This window comes from Podarcis erhardii, assembly GCF_964252035.2.
Source record: "Podarcis erhardii genome assembly, chromosome: 6".
Taxonomy (NCBI): domain Eukaryota; kingdom Metazoa; phylum Chordata; class Lepidosauria; order Squamata; family Lacertidae; genus Podarcis; species Podarcis erhardii.
Window position 1 is genome coordinate 36,848,313 of NC_138510.1, and position 22,723 is coordinate 36,871,035.

The 22,723-nt window shown below is 42.0% G+C and overlaps 1 protein-coding gene across 1 annotated transcript in view; it reads left to right on the forward strand.

Moving 5' to 3' along the window:
* The first annotated feature begins 684 nt into the window (after positions 1-684).
* The window catches only part of ST7L (suppression of tumorigenicity 7 like), a 41,155-nt gene continuing 19,116 nt past the window's right edge, over positions 685-22,723 (forward strand). Inside the window, exons 1-11 of the mRNA XM_081864973.1 lie at positions 685-984; positions 4,503-4,585; positions 6,759-6,924; positions 7,812-7,866; positions 8,871-8,986; positions 11,311-11,389; positions 12,085-12,239; positions 13,312-13,409; positions 14,726-14,840; positions 16,998-17,070; positions 17,311-17,413. Of these exons, the coding sequence (XP_081721099.1) occupies positions 756-984; positions 4,503-4,585; positions 6,759-6,924; positions 7,812-7,866; positions 8,871-8,986; positions 11,311-11,389; positions 12,085-12,239; positions 13,312-13,409; positions 14,726-14,840; positions 16,998-17,070; positions 17,311-17,413 (1,272 nt within the window). The 5' untranslated portion in view covers positions 685-755. The remainder of the gene's footprint in view (positions 985-4,502; positions 4,586-6,758; positions 6,925-7,811; positions 7,867-8,870; positions 8,987-11,310; positions 11,390-12,084; positions 12,240-13,311; positions 13,410-14,725; positions 14,841-16,997; positions 17,071-17,310; positions 17,414-22,723) is intronic.

The window sequence follows — 22,723 nt, forward strand, 5'->3', positions numbered from 1 at the left end:
CAGAGCTACTGTAACGTGGAAGGAGTCGTCCGGCCACGCCCATTTAATGCCCCAGGGCGCAACCCGGCCCAGCGCTCAGATTATATCGGAGGCAAAACTTTCAGCAGTCCAGTTTCGTTCGCCGGACAGCATGTGGATTTCGCAAGGCGTGCTAAAAAATGTCTCTCTGTCTGCCCCCCCCCCCAAAACACCCATCATCCTTCAAAGAAAGGAAAGTGGCCATTCGCCCAAATTCCTAATGGTTTAAAACAGGGACTGTCAGGCTACTTCCTTGTATCTGCGTGCTTGTGCATCTCACATGTACAGCATGCATTCAGTGGAGCGGTCTTAGTTATTAAAAATGTATATCCCGTTTGTTTGTTTTTAAAAACCCTTCAAGACCACTTTACAATTCCAAGCGGAAAAGCAATAATAAAATAAAATAAAATTCCCACGGGCGGTGGGAATCACAAATCGGAGCCGCGTTCCTTTTAACGAAAAGAACTGCACGGGATGGCAGCCCTAAAAAGGGGGGAAAGAACAAAAGCGCCCCTTTTAAAGCAGGCCGGCGGTGGGGGTGTATCCCCGAGGGGTGCCCTCGAAGGCTGCTAACAGACACGTGCGCTGGGACAAGAGACGGAGCAGCGGGCGGGCGGGCGCGCTCCCGCTTCTCTCAGAGTCAGGCGGCGGCGGCGGCGCGCCCGGCTGGTCCCTCCCTCCCTCCCTCCCTCCGTTCCTGCAGCCCGCCAGGCCTGAGCGAGCGAAGGGCGGGAGTCATGGCGGAGAGTGGTCCTTCTCCTGTGGATGGGGATGCGGCGCCTTCCTCCTCTTCCTCTTCCTCCTCCTCCTCCTCCTCCTCCCAGCTGCCCAGCCACTGCCCTCGGCGGTGGGAGAGGCTGAGACGGGCGGGGGGACCCTGGGCGCGGACGCTGGCCCTGCTGGCGGCGCTCGGGCTCCTTTACTTCTTGCGAGGCCCGCTCCGGCTGCGGGACAACTTGGCGGCAGGTGAGGGGCTGCTCGCGGGGAGCGGGAGGGGAGAGCAGCTCGGCGGGCGCGGAGGGGACTCCGCCGCCGGGGAGGGGCGCGGGCTGGCCCGCCTCCTTTCCCTCCGCTGCTCTGGACGGGAGGGGTGGGGGGCTTTGGGGCGGCCGGCTAGGGGGCTGTTTGGGCTACTCGCTGCCCCACAACTCTTCAGCCCTAATCTCAGGTGCTTGAGGTGCCGTTTGTGGAAAGAACTCTGCACGTGCTCTGGGAAACTGGCTTTACGCCCTTCATTTCTGGGCTGAGCCCTGCGGGTGAAAACAGGCTTCTCTAGAGCTATGACTTTGCCTCACACTAAAATCTGGGGTGTGCTTACCTTGGGGTTGGTTGCATACAAATACAGGGTTCGTAAGAAGGGCCGTATTATCAGAAAGGATTGGTTCTTGCAGGGCTCCTGGGATCTGTTCTCCTTTGTGTTTTAGTGTGTATTTAAGTGCTTCTGTCTTTCGGGGGCCTCGTTATTTTTTGCCAGGTTATTCGTAAGCCAAGTTGGTTTTAAATCTGGTTCTGCACTTTTTCTTTGTGTCTGTTTATTTTAAAGATTGCAAGGCAGTCTGTAGTCATGATGTCTTCCCTTTGTCAGCTTTTTTTTTAAAAAAAGCTTTCTATCATCTGTTGCTGTCTGCAAGCTGTGAATGATGACAGCATCTATACTACCAGCTGTCAGATCCTCTGTGTCATCAAAACAGAAAGAAACTAGACCTGTTGTTTGAAAGCTACAATTTACACAGTCACTATTCTTTTATTAGAGCAGTGAGATCCATACTCCCCTTTTGTTGCTTTTAAATTGCAGGCCTTACATAGATGCTAAGTCTCATAATATTTTGTTGGTCTAAAGTTAGTGGTTGGGGAGTTAAAAGTCCACTCTTAAGTCTGCAGGCCAACAGCATGACTTACAGCTCAATCCTCTCCATATTGATTTAAAAGTAAGTGCCATTATATTCAATGGGACTTATATCATATGGTTACATCCTTAGTATTGGGTATTTTAATAAAACATCCCAAAGCATGATGATACATGCATAGGTAAAGGTGAGAAAGGTAAAGGGACCCCTGACCGTTAAGTCCAGTCACAAACGACTCTGGGGTTGCGGCGCTCATTTCGCTTTACTGGCCGAGGGAGCTGGTGTTTGTCCGCAGACAGCTTCCAGGTCATGTGGCCAGCATGACTAAGCCGCTTCTGGCAAACCTTCCCGCCAGAGCGGTACCTATTTATCTACTTGCACTTTGACATGCTTTCAAACTGCTAGGTGGGCAGGAGCTGGGACCGAACAATGGGAGCTCACCCCGTCATGGTGATTTGAACCGCTGACCTTCTGATCCGCAAGCGCCACTCGCATTCTCAATACATGCGTAACTTTAGAACAATGTGTTCATGGGTTAAAGTTGCTAGGGAATGAAGGAGAGTCTGCTTATTTATTTGCCTGGTGGGCCTACTGAGTTTTGCCATACTCTACACATGAAGCACTATATCAAGTAAGTAATGGAGTAACCTTAACTTTTACCTTAGGATCCCCCTCAGGGCTTAATGTATATGCCCTGCTTTTAACTTGGTCTTATTTTGTGTGTTTAAGACTTTGTCTCTTGCATGCTGTGGTTTCAAAAGCTCAGGAAGGTAGACTTGTTCAGACAAAACTAGCTATACTGCTTAAATTGTGAGACTGACACTAATATAAGAGCTGTCAATTTCTCATTGTCAACATACCATATTAATTTTCTTTAGACTTTTTATTTACTAATCTCTTGCTAAATAACAATCAGTAGGCCTAACCCACAAACAAGATTGTGTGTTGTAGGTTGGTTAATAAAATGCCTCAGGTAGTATCTGCTTGGATTTTATGAATCAGTCCTAAACATGCATATTCAAAAGTAAATCTTACAGAGTACAATGAGATTTACTTCCTGTCAGCATGCAGCAGTGTTAGTTTACCTTTGAGCTGCTTCAGATATGTTGTTCCTACATGGAAATAGATGTTTGCAATGATCTGTATTCAAATTTCTCACAATTACAAGGAACCCTTAAGTGTTGACACTTCTTGGAAGATTACGGCTTAATTATTTTGAATACGTTGAACCCTTGTTACAAGGAACACATTCTATGCTCCATGCTAAAAGAAATGTTTGTGCCCATTTTAATAAACAAATGAAACTAGTGTCTATTGTTGTTTATTAAATTTCTACACCACCCTTCATCCTAGGATCACAGGGCAGTTTACAATGTAAGAACACAAAAATGTATAACATAGTATCAAACAAAAACAGTTAACCTCCCTCACAGTTTTAAAGGCTGTAGATGGCTTAATTAGCCAAAGGCTTAGGAGAAGAGGGATGTTTTCATCTGGTGCCTAAATATATGTAATGAAGGTGCCAATCAAGCCTCCCCATGGAGAGCATTCCACAAATGGGGAGCCACTGTAAAAAAGGCCCATTCTTGTGTTGCCATCTTCTGGACCTCTCATGGAGTGGGCACACAAAGAAGTGGCTCAGATGAGGATCACAGGTTCTGAGTCTGTTCATATGGGAAGAGGCAATCCTTGAGGTATTGCAGTCCTGAGCTGTTTAAGGCTTTATGGGTAAAATCTCAGGAATTGATTGGCAGTCATTACAGTTAGACCAGGATTGGCATTATATGCTCAAACTTTCTTGCTCCAGTGAGCAACCTGACTGCTGACTTCTGCACCAGTTGAAGTTTCCTGTTTTCAGAGGCTGCCCCACATATAATGCATTGTAGGAATCTAGGTCCTTATTTAAATATATCTATACTGCTCTTCACCATATGGTCACAAGGCAAGGTACAACGCACCAATATGTGTTTTCAAAAGTATTTAAATATCCATAATTCCCCATATTTTACTCTTTACAGATTTAAGTTAAAGCTATTAAACTTGTGTTAAAACTGTGGTTTGCTGTTTTGGATCCTTGTGTTTGACTATATCTAGGTTAAGAGAAAGCTAAAATATCAGTTAAAACATTTAGGGTTAGCTGTTTGAACTCAAACTCATGGACTTCTTATGAAGCTAAACATTGAACAAAGAAACAAACAAAAAGTACTTAACACAGCACGTAGTGAAATTATGGTATTCTCTACCATGAACAATGGTGATGCCTACCATGTTGGATGGCTTTCAATGGATTAGCCACAGTAGCTAGGTTCTAGCTCTACTGTTGAAAGCAGTACAGTATGTCTTTGAATAGCAGTTTCTGGGACTCACAGGTGGGAAGAGTGTTGTTGTGTTTGAGTCCTGTCCAGCATTTTTAGCTAAAAAGTCTACTTTAACATTAATGGTTCTCCTAACTTTCAAAGCATAGCTTACCTGGGCTACATCATTTCCCGATTCAGACTTTCCAAAAAGTACCCACAACCAATGGAGGAATTGACACTGTATGTGTGTAGGTGTGTGCATGCATTGCTTAAGTAATGTCATCTCACACACTGAGAGGCAAATGTATTGATTGACAAAACTTCCCTTTTTCTTTGACAGTGACCATTTTCTTGAGCACATTGACTCCAAAATTCTATGTTGCACTTACTGGGACATCATCTCTGATATCTGGTCTGATATTTGTAAGTAATTTTCTCTATTTACTCATGCTGGAATTTTTGTTGATCCTACAGAACCAGAAATATAGTATAATCGTGTCTTGTGCAGGGATTGCATTCCAGGGGTGGCACATACATGCAAAAATGCATATACTTGAACCACCCCCTTCGAACCACCCTCACAGGGCCATCCTGACCTTCCAAGCAAGGCAGAGACCTCTTAAGCTCTCTCCATCTTGCTTACCAGGCTCTGGGAGGCTCTCATTATATTTCATGTGGCCACTCAAGTTCCTGCAATATCTAACGAGAACCTCCCAAAGCCTGGTAAGCAAGTCTGAGAGCTTAAAAGTGCTTTCCACACCAGGAAAACCAAGTGCAAAAGGAGCTTTTAGGCTCTGCTTTGCATGCAATTAATTTGTGGGATTTCAGCTGGCCTGCTTTCAACTACGCAAGGTTGAAATTGCACATGTTAGGATGCAATTGCACTGTAGAGTAAAAGTGAGATTATACTGCTACATAGGCTAGTATTTAAAATGCTGCCCACAAGTATTGTATAGAACTCTTCAGATTTTAGATGTTTAGAAGAATAAAAGGGTTTTTTTTAATTGCTAAGATGGCTATTTAGTCCCTTCTGCTGCTTAGGACAAAGAAGTAAGAGATTAATGCATATTTGACCCTAAATTTTGGCCTGCTTTTAAGACTGTTTTTAAAATGTCCAGGAAAATGTCTACAGCAACTAAGAATGGGTCATGTCTGCATCCACAGTACATTTTTGGGATTTTTGGAAGATGAGGAATAGTTATTGTGAATTGGGATGCATCTGTGTTTACAGTGTTACAGATTAATTTTTAAAATTAGACTTTTGTAAACTGCCAGTCTGAAGATGAAAGTTACCTTTGATATGCCAGCTGAACTCTAGGTGGCGCTCCTATACAGAAAAAGAAATCAACATTTTTATTCATTTTGATGTGATTCCTTGCTGGTAACCACAGCCTTCCAAGTGAAAAATGAAATGGTTTATAGCATTGTAAGGGGCAGCTGTGACAATAGTGTTGAGCCTTCTCTGGCAGTATTCTGAAGCACATTGCTTAGGCTGCCAACTCATTTGTGGGACTCTACCTGCATTGCCTCATTATCATGGCTGTATGAGGGGGTCTTATGCATAGCCACAGTTGCACTATACAGTGGTACTTTGGGTTACATACACTTCAGGTTACAGACTCAGCTAACCCAGAAATAGTACCTCGGATTTAAGAACTTTGCTTCAGGATGAGAACAGAAATCGTGCGGTGGCAGCAGCGGGAGGCCCCATTAGCTAAAGTGGTGCTTCAGGTTAAGAACAGTTTCAGGTTAAGAACGGACCTCTGGAACGAATTAAGTATGTAACCAGAGGTACCACTGTAATGCCATTCCACTTAACATAAAATATGCATATTAGGAGCAGTGTACAAACCAAAAAGATGATAAAAATATTATCATTTGCCTTCAGGCAGTTCTTGTTCATCTTGAGTCCACCAGCATATGATTTAAGGCACCCCATGTTTTACCAGAATTGCTCAGAGTAGCATTTAGTTTTTGTCTGGATCCTACTTGTTGGGGCCAAATCTCTGACATAGGACATGCCAGTTCTGAGTCCCGTGTGCAGCACTGTGCTCAAAAGGTAAGATGAAACCTGTCTATCTATTCCTAACCCTCATGCAGTGCCACAAATAAATGTACACAAGTGGTTGTAGGAGGGGTGTGCTATCACAGGGTAGTAAAATGACCAAAATCAAGTGCATAGCATTAGAAGAAAGATGGTTAAGTCTGCTTCCCTGGATTAGTTTTAATTTTAAAAACATAGGATACTATTTTTAAGCCAACGTTTTCCATTGGAAGGGGGGCAGCAGCCCTGTGGTAAGAACCAATGGATTTCTTGGGCTATCTTATATCTCCATTACACTTTTGTTTACAGAGAAACAGGAAGTGGCTGAAATTTGGGAGCATTGCTTCCTTCTTTGCTGGTGGCTGTGCCCTAAAAGGGCTTTGTTTAGAAATAATTCTTTTCTATCATATTATCTGTTGGGAAAACTGTCAACCTTTGCTGAAAGGAACCATAAATATAATTGTGGGCAGCCTTTTGTTTTGTGAGCAAGTGACGTGACTTGAGATTCTTGACCCAATGGTTTATTGTATGTTTTTCTGTTTCTCACTGCAGATATTTGAATGGTGGTATTTCAGAAAATATGGCACATCTTTCATTGAGCAGGTATCCGTGAGCCATTTACGACCACTTATTGGAGGAGCAGAGAATACTAATTCTCCACAGGCAACTTTCTCTGCCACTAGTGGAGAAAATGAGACAAGCAGGCAGAGTTTGTCAGGTGATTGCTTCTAACATCTGGCTTTGTGCAAATGTACTTCATGATAGTTGGCCTTAGCCAAAGCCTGTAAATACAATTTATGTTTATTTTTGTAAATGGACTTAGCTTTGCATCAGGTAATGCCTTGCTTAGGAAAAACAAGAGAGCTAAAGTAAATCAGATTGGGCAAAGCCTTTTTAGTGGGGCAGGTGAGTTGTAGAGTATTTTATTTTCCACAACCCTTTGCAATTTCCAAATCAATATGATTTTTAGTTTTTTTATAATAGATATATTGCCTTTATATATTTTGCTATATAGATTGAGGTGACAAGTGGCTTTTGTTTTTGGTTTTGTGTTTTGGAAAATTGCTTGCTTTGCACCTATGTGTGATAGAAAAACTGTTTTCTTGAAGTGGTATCTCAATTTAGACATTCATCCAAGCTGTAATTTGGGGTATCGGAAACAAACCAGGGTTTCCTCTGTTTCCTCTCTTCTTTCTTGGGGCTTTCCCTTTTTAAATTTTCTGTTTAACACCATTAATGCCGGTAATTTGTCATGCCATCCACATTTTAATACTATGGTTAGGGTTTGCCATGCCTGCTTCAAATGATTATTTATGAATCTAGTTTTGAAAGCAAGTGCTAGCCATCATTTCAGATTTGCATGTCATGGTAAATTAAGGCTACTGCAGACCAGAAAAGGGAGAGGAGGAAGAATGTGAGCCCATGATTATTTCTGATTCTGCGGAGGAAATAATTTTTTTTATATTTGGGCCAGTTCAGAAGTAATGATTTCATATTTATTGAACCAAGATTCTTATAGTGAACCAGGCCTCAACACGCAAGGCATATAGGTTAGAAATCTACAGTTCTGGCTTAATTTTGAGATTAAACTGTTTCTTTTTACAGAGTGCAAAGTATGGAGAAATCCCCTCAATCTCTTTAGAGGAGCAGAATATAGCAGGTATTTTTATCTTTGTTATATTAGTGTATAGCCATTTTTGTAAAATAAATTAAAAATAAATTCTGGTTTGTCAGAACATTGTAAGCTTACTCTTTCCTGTAAATTCCATATATAAAGACAAAGATGAATCTGTTTGGATAGATGATTCATTTCTTTACTTTTTTGAAGGCAGTTATTGTCTCAGGGCAGTGGTAGCTAGTTGTTGGACTCCAGCTCCCATCATCCCTGATTGTTGGCCATTCTGGCAGCGACTGATGAGAATTGGTGTCCAACACCACCATCTGGAGGGCAGCATGTTGGCCACTCCTGCTCTGGGGCATTTCTTCTGGGTTGTATTTCTTCACCAACAGGGCCTTTTTGATGGTTCCCTCCTCCCTCTGTGGAATTCCCTCCCCCAGGAAGTGCATGTGACCCCAACTTTGGAAAACTTTAAGATAAATCTTTTTCAAAAAAATAAAAATCAGCTGGCTTTTTATTAATTCCAGTGATCATACAATCATAAATCATTGCTACTGCTCAATTTCAAAGGGGTATAATGTAGTTTTAAAAATGATGGCATGTTATTATCTTTCCATGTAATCTTATGCACCACCTTGGGAAGGCTGTTGTTCCCAAAGGTGGTGTATAAATCGCTTGAATATTTTCTTATAATAGACGCAATGAACTTTCCAGTTCTTAAGTTTGAAGAGTTTCAATATGTATCACCACGAAAAGGGTTCCAGCCAAGTTTGAAACTTGTAGTGAATGTTCAATGCAAGGCTGATAGAGAAAATATTAACTGTAGCCGCCTGCTGATTCCTGCCTTATTTGGTCTAGCTTGTGCATATAATAAAGATCAAGCTGCTCTGTGAAAGATACTTCTCTATTTCTCATGTAAATGCGTCCTTTAGGTTGGCATGTAGATACTTAAATGGGAGCATATCCCACTGGCTTTCTTTTGAGTAGATATGCAAAGAATTGGGCTGTTAATTAAGCCTCTTTTCTTTTTCTTTCTTTTTTTAAAGATATACATGGGTGACTGGAAAGGAGCCACTTACATATTATGACATGAACTTATCTGCTCAGGATCATCAGACCTTTTTCACATGTGAAACGGACTCAGTTCGACCCTCAGATGCAGGTATCAACCGTATCTCTTGTGCGAAAGATAAAAAGATGGCTGGCCATGAATAATTTTTAATGTTGGAAATGCTTGTTCTAAATGTCTTTTCTAAGTCTCTTTTATATTTGATGGTCAAAACAAAATAAAAAAATTCCTTCCAGTAGCACCTTAAAGACCAACTGAGTTAGTTCTAGGTATGAGCTTTCGTGTGCATGCACACTTCTTCAGATACACTGAAACAGAAGTCACCGGACCTTTCTATATAGTGAGATGGATTTATATTTGATGGATAATTTATGCCATTTTTCCTAATGTTTCTGATCTCTTGGGATGGAGAAATCAGTCATTATTATTGCCAGAACTTTGCATGTCTGTGATAATATTTTTACATATGTCCTCTGCTCACCTGAGAGTCCTGTCCAAGCCTTCATAGTAGGAAAGAAAGGTGTATTGTGGCACCTTAAAGACTAAAATGTTTACCATGCCATATGTGTTCATGGATCTCACCGGATGCATTCAGGAGAATTTTTGTGACAGTTCAAGACCCTCACTGTTCTTGCTACAGCAATATTGATATGGCTACCCCTCTTGAGTTTGTTACTTTCAATAGTAAAACTTGCAAATGTTATGTACTTCTGAATGTTGAATTACTACTATAAAAAAACCCCGCCATGCCCTGAGATTATTGTATTTCTTTGTTTTTGATTGCACCAAATTGTATTGAGGGTTACATATTGTGTATTCCTATCTTCGGGACGCGGGTGGCGCTGTGGGTAAAACCTCAGCGCCTAGGGCTTGCCGATCGGCGGTTCAAATCCCCGCGGTGGGGTGAGCTCCCGTCTTTCGGTCTCTGCTCCTGCCCACCTAGCAGTTCGAAAGCACCCCTAAGTGCAAGTAGATAAATAGGTACCGCTTTATAGCGGGAAGGTAAACGGTGTTTCCGTGTGCGGCGCTGGTGCTGGCTCGCCAGAGCAGCTTCGTCACGCTGGCCACGTGACCCGGAAGTGTCTGCGGACAGCGCTGGCTCCCGGCCTCTAGAGTGAGATGAGCACGCAACCCTAGAGTCGGACACGACTGGCCCGTAAGGGCAGGGGTACCTTTACCTTTACCTTTATTCCTATCTTCAAAGCAATGGCTTTTGTCATATCTGGCCTTTGTCAGCTTATGTGTTAATTCTTACCAGTTAGTCCATCTAAGTCGGCAAGAGTTAGCTGTCTACACATTAATCTGATGAGATGTTTAATGATATGAGAGCTGTAGTTTTTGTTTTATAAACATCGTATATTGTTTCATCATCAGAGCCAAAACTAACATTATGTTTTCTGAAAAATGCTCCAACATTTTCCACATTATTCTTGCTGGACAGTTGCAGGTTTAGTTCCAAAAGAAACATATATAGGTTCTCTCCCTTTCTTATAAAAACTGAGGACCATCAGATATATTCAAACTGCAATCCTGTACTTCCCCACCTGGGAGTAAGGTCAATTGAAATCAGTTGGACGTACTTCTGAGTAGACATGAATAGGATTGTGCAATCAGTTCATGAATGTTCGCTTTTTAACCTTTGTCAGGATTAGGGTTTCATTTCCAAAAAATTGAACCCAGCCAAGTGAGTGGCAATGATGAGAATTTTATTCACTTAAAATGAATAGCATCTGGCAGAAGAGAAGGAAGCAACAGACAGACAGACGAGGAGGAAGCAACAGCCAGGCCAATCCCACCAGCTTTGGCACTGTTCTCCATGCAGCCACACTCATTCCACCCAGAGACTATCAGTGACCAAACTTACCTTGCAGCCAGCAGGAGGGAAAACAACAAACTTTTCATGAGCCACCTGGGGCCAGTTGCCACAAGCTCTCCCCACCCCCCTTCTGTCGGTCACCTTATGAATTTTTCTCTCTTTTAAAAATAAAGATGAAGAATAACATACATTTATGATAAGGCAGGGGTCAGCAAGGATTACCTTGCCTGGGCCGGTTCACTCCAGCAGAGATCCCTCCGTGGGTCAGATCATGCGCACGCACGATTTCCAGCGTCTGCGCAGACGTGATTTCTGGTGCCACAGAAGTGAGTCCTTGGGCTGTGCTGCGCCGGTTTAGCACAGCGCACGGGGACTCGCCAAGCAGGCGGCTCAGTCTGGGGGCAGCTCGTGGGTCAATTAAACGACCCCCATGGGTCGCTTGTGGCCCAAAGGCCTTAGGTTGCCAACCCCTGTGATAGGGGCTGGTGTACAGTTTGGTAGTGGCTTTATTCTTAGAAAGAGAGATGTTTGTTTGTTTGTTTCTCCATGAATACTTACAGTCATGACTTGCCTGTAAATAAATCCTGTTTTCCCCCAACAGTTATGCAGAAGGCATGGCGGGAGAGGAACCCTCAGGCCCGAATAAAAGCAGCATATCAAGCTTTAGAATTAAATAATGAGTAAGTTTGGTAACAAGTCTCACCCTAATTGTATGAACTAAAATTAAAGCTATACAGCATTGTTAAGTAATTTCTTATTTCAAGGTCAAAAGTAATGGGTGGGATGCACCTAACACAAGCATCAGCAGAAGCCCTTCACAAGGACATCGGCTTGTGCAATGGAGCTTTCCCTCTTTCTACTCTCCTCATGTGCCCCTCAAAATGGGCTTGGGGTTGGGACAATCCCAAGAACAATGTGGGGAGGGGGGACATCATTCCATGTGGCAAGCTATAATGCTCACACAGATGAGTAGTTCATAATAACACACCATAAAATTCCACCCAATATTTTGAGCTTCTACATAGAATGAACTGCAGTCCTTTTTTAAAAAAACTTCATTTTTGTAGTTTGACAGTTACCGAAATTTACCTTTTACTTAGTGCATTTTGTAGTCATATTGATTGTAAAATAGCCACCCTCAATGAAAATTAGTAGTCCCTCTCGTGCCTGGGGTCAATCTCACAGCCTGTTTTCCATTTAATGTGTATTGAAACATTTTACATGTATTGTTTGGATGAAAATAGTTTTGTTCCACAACTTTGATTGCAGTTTCTTTGTAAGTAGGATCAGCTACTGTACTGTATACATTATTAATCATGTCACTGTGTCAACATACATCTTTTGAATATCTGGTTTCATTTTCTCTCTCTCTCAGTTGTGCCACAGCGTATGTTCTTTTGGCCGAGGAAGAAGCAACTACTATTGTGGATGCTGAGAAATATTTTAAGCAGGCTCTGAAAGCAGGAGAGACCATTTATAGAAAGTCTCAACACTGCAGTTCCCAGAGTCCACAGCATGAAGCACAGTTTAGTAAGTATCCTTTCACAAATCATTCAAAATGGTCAGTAGTGCTGTGCTTGGTCATATTTGAATCTACAGAAGCACTAGAAAAGTTTGATGCTGAAGGATTAAAATCTACATTAACACAAAAATTAAAAGTACACATACTGTAAGTACAGTATTTTAATTTCAGAAAGTCCTGAATGTTTTGCACTGCAATTCTATATGTGTCTAAACAGAAGTAAGCTGAACTGAATACAATGGGACTCACTTTCAGTTAAGTGTGTAAAGGATAAGGTTTTAGCCTTATTTTAAAATATTATGAGAATATTTTAAAATATGCTGGTCACAGAAAGAGAGTTGCACTCTAGGAAAGAGGTCATTCTATTCACAGAGCAGCATCATGATACAGTTCTATATTAACTACATTGCAGTTAGCAGGGCTGTGGGAAATAATGTTTTACCTTTGGTATTTTACCTTTGGTAGGTTCATCCCTCTACCAACAGCTCATCCTATTTGCTTTTTCTAGCAAGTCTCTGTCAATAGCTCAAGGTTACAATATCATTCTCTTTATATTTCTCTCTCTCTTGCTGCCTTGTGCCATGGAATGTGGTGTCTTAATTTTGAGGCCACAAACAACTTGTCAAACTTCAGTTTATTATTACAATGGAACAGCAAATATGTGCTGAAGCTATGAATATGTTGTTTGGATGAAAGGGTGTTAGAGGGTTTCTTGTCCCACATCCTTGGATGTGGTGGCTTGAGGAAATAGTTGGATTCCTTGTGCTTCATATTAAGTCAGTGTTTGGCACATCACATTGTCTGTGCCCCTCCCTTTCTATTTTCTCAGGATATAATGTTCCCCCCATTTTGCAGACTCAGATGGATAAATGTTGATTGACTCATGTGTGTTTTCAAAAAAAGTCACTTTGTGATTTTATGGGTGTGTTCTGTGGTTTAACTCTCAACCTTCTCAATATGTTTGTGGACAGGGAGAACAGGATGGATCTTCTACAGCATATGCAGAAATTAATGCCTGGTTTAGAAAATGTGTGATAACTTAGTTTTTATGTATTTGATGTAGTCTCTCTTTTTCCCTAGGAAGAGACACCAATGTATTGGTTTATGTGAAAAGGAGACTAGCTATGTGTGCAAGGAAGCTTGGAAGAATTAAAGAAGCAGTAAAAATGATGAGAGATGTAAGTTATCCAGACTTCAATCCTATATCCACTTACCTGGGAGGACATAAGAAGAACTTGATGGATCAGACCAATGGCCCAACTAGTCCAGTAACTTCTTCTCACAGTGGCCAGCCAGATGCCTCTGGGAAACTGGCAGACAGGATTTGAGCACAAGAGCATTCTCTCATCGTGTAGTTTCCAGTAGGTAGTATACAGAATTGGCATTGCTGCTTGCAGTTGTAGCTCATCATGGCTAGTGGCTGAATTTAAGTCAACAGCACTTACTTCTGAGTAGATGTGTATAGCAGTGATGAGGAACATCCAGCCTGAGAGGCTATTTTCCCCATGTCATGCCATCCCCCCCCCCCATATCATTTATGATGTCAGGTCCAGAGCAGGAATGATCAGGAGTCTTAAAAGGGGTGCTGATTGTTCCATGACTTGTTTTCAGTGCCTGTTAAATTTGGCACCAGATGGAAGTCCCACTGGGATTGGTTCCGCTTGGAAGCTACTGAATGGATCTGAACCCTTTCCAAAGTGAGGTTTGAAATCAGTGCTCTTTGGCTGTTTCGGTCAACTGATCAATTCCTTTGCAGAATGGCTTGAGTTCAGTGTGTGCTGCAAAGGAAAAATAGGTCAGTTTCACTTTGTATAGGAAAAGCAGCACCTGTGATTCCAAGATATGAGTGGAATGTACAATCCTTTGTGTTTGGTTATGGAAACCATGAGTTTGCTACCGAGTCTGTTAACTTAGATTGTAAACTTAGGTACATTTACTTGGAGGTAGATCTCATTGAGGGACGCGGGTGGCGCTGTGGTCTAAACCACTGAGCCTCTTGGGCTTGCCGATCGGAAGGTTAGTGGTTCGAATCCCCGCGATGGGGTGAGCTCCCATTTCTCGGTCCTAGCTTCTGCCAACCTAGCAGTTCGAAAGCACACCAAAAAGTGCAAGTAGATAAATAGGTACAGCTCTGGCAGGAAGGTAAATGGCGTTTCCATGCGCTGCTCTGGTTTTGCCAGAAGCGGCTTAGTCATGCTGGCCACATGACCCAGAAAAACTGTCTGCGGACAAACGCCGGCTCCCTCGGCCTGTAAAGCGAGATGAGCGCCGCAACCCCAGAGTCATCTGCGACTGGACTTAACTGTCAGGGGTCCTTTACCTTTACCTTTTTAGATCTCATTGAGTTCATTGGGTTAGTGTGCATAATTCATTTTATTCTTAAAATCAAATTTAATGCATATTTACTTAGTGGAGTAAACATGCATAAGACTTGGCTGCAAGATAGAAACTCGTGTATCCTAATTTATTCTCTCCTCCCTGCTCTTATTTACAGTTAATGAAAGAGTTTCCTCTTCTAAGTGTATTGAATATACATGAAAACCTCCTAGAATCACTTCTGGAACTACAGGCTTATGCTGATGTCCAGGCAGTTCTAGCAAAGTATGATGGTAAGAATATATAAATGTCATTGTGTGCTAAATGCAAGTTGCAGTGTGTGCTTGAATAAAATATTCATGAATCACTAGGCCCCTTCCCTCTTGGGGTCCAAGGCCTCCCATGATTAGCAGTCACTTTTCAAATAACTCAGCAGAGTAGATAGGTGGTGCCTGAAAATCAACACAGACATCTGATCATCTTGATTTGTATCTTATCTTGGACCTTGGGCAGCTGATATAAATTGGATGAAATTATTTTATTTGTTCAACTTTTAAATTGCCCTTTATCCAATCAAAATCCCAGGGTTGTTTGCAAAATACTAATCGTTTTTAAGTTATTGTGTTGTTTGGATTTTATTATGCTAGTTAGGTTGTAAATAGCTGGTGAAAGACTCTCTCTGTGTGTATATATAATTCATTTAAAAAATAGTAACGCTCCCCCCAAAATTTAAAGAAGATATCATTTAAGCAAGACATATAGGAATGACAGTTCTATCCCACTTATTTTTTTCTAGTAGCTCTTTTCACTCCAGAGAGCCTAGGGCTTGCTGATCAGAAGGTCAGCGGTTCAAATCCCTGCGACGGGGTAAGCTTCCGTTGCTCGGTCCCTGCTCCTGCCAACCTAGCAGTTTGAAAGCACTTCAAAGTGCAAGTAGATAAATAGGTACCGCTCCGGCGGGAAGGTAAATGGCGTTTCTGTGCACTGCTCTGGTTCTCCAGAAGCGGCTTAGTCATGCTGGCCACATGACCTGGAAGCTGTACGCCGGCTTCCTCGACCAATAAAGCGAGATGAGCGCCGCAACCCCAGAGTCATCAGTGACTGTACCTAATGGTCAGGGGTCCCTTTACCTTTATCTTTTTATGTTAACTTTTTACATTATAATTGAATAATGTGTCCTGTCACTAGTATGATATATCAGTGTTTATATATAGATCAGTTAGCAGAAGAGACTAATTCCTTCTTTATGTTCTCAAAGTTACACTGCTTTTTTGTGGTGCATCTCTCTGCAAAAGATTTCAGGTCAAAAAACTATAATGCGCTTCAAGTTCAGTGCCAGATTTGCCACATTTCCTGTGAGAGGTGCTCTAAAGGAGTTTTTCCTAACAGTTCTTCCTCTAGGACTGCGTAGTGCTTAGTTGCTTTTCAGCATACCATGGAACACATACATAAAATGTAAGAAGAGTTTCATGTAAACTCTGAACAGTGATATTAAAACTAATTATCATGTTTTTGATGAAGTTAAGGGTAGGAACACAGTTCAGTGGGTGTCAGATTCACTCCTTGTCCCCTCCAGTAATGGGTGTTCAAGATTCAAGATGCTGAAAAGCTGCTGTGATTCAGATGCAATGCTGGAGCTAGATGGAGCCATTGCTTTAACTCAGAATATATTGCAGATTCTTACACTTGATAGCCAAGTATTTTTTTAAAAGTTAAAAAGTAGATAGTGGCTAAAACTGCCCATTAACATAGAATTGGGGGGCGGGGGATTTGAAGGTGGCTGGAGGCATTTTAGAATGTGTTAATAGATTGCTTTAACCTGGTTTTATGACATTAGTGATGTTGAAGACTTGCCAGAAACAATACATGATTCTGAACATTGCTGTGTGGCAACCAGCCCCAAATTTTGATCCTCTCATTTGGGAAAAGGAGGAAGAGAAGTAGTAGCTAGAAGAGTAACTTCGTGGGAAGTTGTGGTGATGACAGTAAGGAAAGCGGTGATTAGGAGAAAAGAGGAAAAAATGGCACTTATGGTTGAGATTGTACAGGAAAGAAATATGAGTGACAGAGAATATATGGAACAGAAGAGGTTATCCCACATTCTGTTGCTGTGGGCACATGGGTGTTGGGGGCATATGTTTTTATGAGCCACATCAATGGCCATGGGCCTTTAGTCATCTTGGAATTCTCAGAAATAAGAAGCTACAGACAATTTGGAGCCATGATCCAAAGCAGTGAACATTTGACACATGTACAAGAGAATAAGATGCATAGCCATGTCTTTCTCTGTAGTTTCCTCCCCTGAGCTCTTACACAAGGCAAGTAAACTTAGTCTGAAACATTGCCTTTTCCTCTGTGGTCGCTTTAAAGCACCTCCCTCTTCTTGGAGGGTATGGTTTTGAAATGTTTCTCACTTTAGAATCTAAATACAACAATTTGTTGTTTCATAGACATCAGCCTTCCAAAATCAGCAGCGATATGTTACACAGCAGCACTCTTAAAGGCCAGAGCAGTTTCAGATAGGTAAGTGAAATATTTCAGATTCAGATATAAAGTGATAAACTCTTCATTCTTCCTGCAAGCAAATAATTTTGCATCTGGCAACTGCAAGTAGTGCTTTTGCTTTGTTGGATTAAGCTCTGGCCCAGCTAATTTGAGCTCTTGCTTAAAATTTTTATTTTCAATCAGCTCAGCTTTAAAAAAAGCTAGATTATTCTTTGCCTCAGTTTGAGTAACTTGACAAAATTTTGAATGTTGCTGCAGATTCTCTCCAGAAACAGCCTCTAGAAGAGGACTTAGTACAGCAGAGATTAATGCTGTAGAGGCAATTCACAGAGCAGTTGAATTTAATCCTCATGTTCCAAAGGTAAGTGTTTGTTCGCGTGCATGCATACACATACACACACAAAGCAAAAGGCAAGCCAACTAAAACAGTGATTATTTTAAGCACTTCTCTACATACATATTGAGGGTAGAACTACACAGTATGACCAACATTCTGTCTTACGAGGCAGATGTAGCAGGCACTTGGGACTTGTGGGTAAAATCACTTTTAACAAATGGGCTCTGAAACAAGGGATAAACTCAGGTGGGAGAATAGTGATCTCTGGAGTGGGAGTGTCTTCATGGAGGCATTTCCTGCACTGATTTCCACCCCCATCTCCAGCATTCACATTTTCTCAGGCACACATAGGTTTGAGAGCATACATTTGCTAAAATATCATAAGACAGAAGTACAGGGTTGTTGTTTTTAGCTCTTCAGAGTTCTGTCACACATTGGCACCATGTTTTTCTGCAACATCTAACAATTCATAACTGTTAATCTCAAATGCTTGCAGCCCAAAAGCATTTTTGCATGACCGAGTTTCAGATTAGTGTGCTTATAATTGGTTTGATGCTGAGAGATTATGTAGTTTGTATGTTTGTTGGCAAATTTGTTGTTCCTGGTGCTACTGTTTGATTGTTATCTTCAAATAGGAACAGTGCATTTTCCATTCATTGGTGGTTCTGGTGCTATCAAATGCTCTCTCCATTGCTTGTTTTTGTTTTAAGATAGGCACTGCAACCTCCAGCCTGCCACAATATCCTTCCTCTCTCCTATGTGTCTCCTAACTAGAGCCAGCCCATTTGGATTATTTGTTTATATTTGATGAAAGCAGACTATTTCCTAATCAAGGCATAGGCAAACTCGGCCCTCCAGATGTTCTGAGACTACAGTTCCCATCATCCCTGACCACTGGTCCTGTTAGCTAGGGATGATGGGAGTTGTAGTCCCAAAACATCTGGAGGGCCGAGTTTGCCTATGCCTGATCTAATCCTTCCTTCACCATTCAATGAATTCTTTACTTTAGCCATCACTGAGAAGGACTCTGTTTTTTATTGGTCTCTCACAGCACTTCTGAGGTCCTCGACCTCACTCAGACGTGCTCATGCACTTCCTGACTTGCATGTTCAGATCTCAGCTGTTCTTGTTGGTTTTCTGAAATCACAGTTACTGGTAAAGTTCTGCAAATGCTGTTAAGGGATCCTAATCAGTCTGTCCTGAAGTGAATCATGGAGCCCTTGGGGATGGTAGGGTTAGGAAGAACACATGGGGTGGGTGTAATGTCACAAGACTGGCAGGGAGAGTGGGGGAATCAGAGAAGAGGGTAACAGAAGAGGGAGCAGTTGTATTGCACTGCTGGCAAAGAGATAAACAATGGTGTGTAAAGTGTGGTGTGTGTGTTTCTGTAGAGTTGTCTTGAGTTAAGGATGTGTGGCTGAGCTAGGTGTATGTACAAGAAAGAGCGAGTGTGGGGTAGCTATGCCTGATTTGGTTTTGACCATGCTGGTATGTGGTCCTCAGGGCACCCCCTGAGATCAAGAAGAAGAAGAAGAAGAGTTTGGATTTGATATCCCGCCTTTCACTCCCTTTAAGGAGTCTCAAAGCGGCTAACATTCTCCTTTCCCTTCCTCCCCCACAACAAACACTCTGTGAGGTGAGTGGGGCTGAGAGACTTCACAGAAGTGTGACTGGCCCAAGGTCACCCAGCAGCTGCATGTGGAGGAGCGGAGACGCGAACCCGGTTCCCCAGATTAGGAGACTACCGCTCTTAACCACTACACCACACTGGCTCCCAAGAGGCAGTATGGCCCTCAGATTGAAAATAAAGTTCACCACCTCTGATCTAGGGAGTCTAGGAATCTCGTGTTTTCCTCTAGCCCTTTAAAAAAAGGATTTTATGGTTCTGAGCTCACTGTCTTTCTAGTTCAGTGTCTTTTCACCCCTCTGCTATTATTTATTTACAATTTTATTTGTTTTAAAGATGTATGGAAATTGTTATCTGATTTAATTGTTCTGTTTGTAAAACCACTTTGTGTTCTGTTTTGAAAAGTATCATAAATCTAAATAGAAATATATAAGCCATTTCAGCTTCTGTAATACCAAGCATTCACCTCTGTGTTTCTGCTGGCTGCTTTTGAGCTACTGAGTTGATAAATAGGTTGGCTGATCAAGGCAGTCCTTAGGATCTCCTGCTAAATAGACTCTACTTGCTTCCCCAGCCATAATTTTCCATACAGAGGGAGATAATATATGTTAGCCTCCATAGGGTGGGCACTTGTTTACCTTAATGAAACATTCAAAGACCATGAAATAGTATGCTGTCCTAGAGCATGATTTTGTTTTCTGATTGGTAGAAGCATGTTGACTGAATTTCCAACCTAATATAATTCCCTCCTAAATAGGGTATTGAATGTGGTGCCCTCCATATGTTGTTGGACTCCATATGAGTTGTACTCTCATCATTCCAGACAATTGACCATGCTGGCTGGGGCTGATGGGAGTTGTAGTTCAAAAACATCTAAGAAGCACCATGTTGGCTACCCCTGTCCTAAGATAGGAGACAATGTTTGAGCTTGTTTAAACATAACTAAGAAAAAGCAACGAGTTGGTGCCGCTTGTTCTCAAGGCATGATTTAATATGAGCTCAAAGGGTCATTTAAGGTCCCTGTTTAGATATGGATTCCAGAAAAATAGAACACAGTGGACCCCTCTGTTTATTCTTGAATTCACACAACACATACAAATGTATTAATATATATCACTATTACTTTGACTTCCAAGTAAACATTGTGCAAGTTGACACTACAGTGGTGCCCCGCAAGACGAATGCCTCGCAAGACAAAAAACTCGCTAGACGTAAGAGTTTTCCGTCTTTTGAGGTGCTTCGCAAGACGAATTTCCCTATGGGCTTGCTTCGCAAGACGAAACGTCTTGCGAGTTCTTGCGAGTTTTTCCCCTCCCCCCCTTTTTCTAAGCCGCTAAGCCGCTAATAGCCACTAAGCCGCTAAACCGCTAATAGCGCTAATCCGCTAAGCCGCTAATAGCCGTGCTTCACAAGACGAAAAAACCGCAAGACGAAGAGACTCACAGAACGGATTAATTTCGTCTTGCGAGGCACCACTGTATATAGATTAGTAAAAATAAGAAGAAAATCAGGGAAAATGTGGGGTAAACAGGACCACTAATACTCCCAGGGATTGCAAGCCTTCTTAGGGAGATTCACCTACCACTTTGAGAACCATGGGAACAGAACAACTATCCAGGAAATAATGATCGTATCAGCATTTTTTGGGACAATTTCATCTGTAGACAGTCAGAACTATAGCATATTGTACTAGAACTAAGTTAAAAATAACTCCTCTAGGGAAGAACTTGTTTTTTGCATGCTTTTATTTGTTTTTTTCCCAAAGAGTCAATTGTTAATGGACCACTTTCTTTGTCTAATAGGAAGTGAAAGCTTTTTCTAAATGGCTGAAATTTAGGATTTTGTCCAGTTGAAAACTAGATGTATCAGATAAGTGAGACAATAAGAAACAGATGGGTTCTCAGAAAGATATTTGAGTAAGTGTTTTAGTTCCATCCTTTTGTTTGTGACTATGGCTAGCTCTAAATGAACCTGTAAACCATTCTACATACAGTGGGTTTGATCCTTCTCCGTTTGAATATAGTGCTTTCCCATGCAGGAATACCCATAGAATAAGCATGGTTTCTGCTTTGAAGAAAGATGTTGTCCTTTAATGGGGACCATTTTTTCTTGGAAGCAGGGCCTATTGGGGCTTGAAACTGTTCCTATGGAAGGCATTTCTTTGGTCTTGTGCAAACTAATTGGAGGAGACTGGAAGGATATCTTACTGCTCCTCCAGAGACCTTGTTTTCATCCCCGAACCTTGCTCCTCACACTTCCCTGGGGATCCACCCTCCTGTCAAAAGTGGCCCACAAAGGGGTGGCCACTTTAGAATCTGGCCTGCTGAGCCAAAGTTGTTTTCACCCCTGAACTACAGCATCTCTTGACTGATGGTTGACCAGCTTCTGACCAGATGCCTCCAGTGAAGCTAGTGCCTACCAGCTGCCCAGATAGCCTATTCCACTGTCAAATAGCTCGTAACAGTTAGGAAGTTTCTTCTAACGTTTAGGTGAAATTGGCTTCCTAGCAGTTTCCAGACTTTTGTTACGTCTCACTTTTAGTATTCAGATCTTTCAACTGCTCTTCATAGAGCTTGGTTTCCAGACCACCTCACCATGCTGGCTGGACATTCACCAGTCCTTTTTAAATGTGGCACCCAGAACTGAACCCACTACTCCAGATGTGGCCTGACTAGCAAAGAGTGGAACTATTTTCCCATGTGGTCTGGACTCTGTATAGTGCAGTTGCGGCACACACACATTCTACATGCGCAAATTCAATTATGCACTCTTGGCTTTTGAGGAAGCAGCAGCCTTTCCAACCATGGTTGCAGCAGAGGGGCAGCTTCAAAATAAGTGAAATGAGTGGGGAAGCTGTAGAGGCAGATGGAAGAAGAAGAAGAAATGTTGAGCTGCTGGCTGGACAGAGAGAGGCTTACAGAGCTGTAGGCAACCCCCCCCCCAAAAAAAAATACCTGGAATTGAGCCACATTTCTGCCTGCCTCTCTCCCTGTCTGATTTTCTCTCCCTTTTCGCATCTGAAGGAACCAAGCTTCCCCCCACCTTTCTTGCAGCCTAGGGAGCCAGTGCAGGGTCCTCTGCGCAGGACTTCCCCCACTTCCAGCAGGCAGCTTTTGTCTGTGTGAGATTTTGTGTATGTGCTGTGTAGAACGTAGGGCTCACATGAGCTGCAATCTTACTGTACTGCTGCTAATGAAATGTAAGGCTGTCTTAACTCTTTGAGCAGTTGCATGCACTACCAGCTCACTACCAGCTCATTTTACTGTAAACTTGGCAGGATAATTGTAAATCCTGACAGCAAAATTGGACCTCATAAACTGAAAAAGAGCTTTTTGTCATGCCTTTCTGAGCTCTTCATGCAAAATTGAGGACTGATTTTTGCCCTTAGTCTTTTTGCAGACAGTATACATGACATTTATGAACATATTCTTTTGCAGAATATGTGGCTTACTGGGCACATTGGTGCTGATCAGTGTTAAGGGATTATGTTTTGAATTTGTTCTGCTGGCAAAATATAAACTTTAATATAATGTTGTACAAATGCTTCAGTGTTCTAGATAGTGCAATTTGTGTATTTCAGTTGAACTGTTCATTATAACAAATTTTAAGTGTTCTCAATATCTGAGACTGGGATGACCAACATGGTCCCCTCCATATATTGTACTCCACCTCCCATCACTCACAGCCAATATGACCGGTGGTTAGCA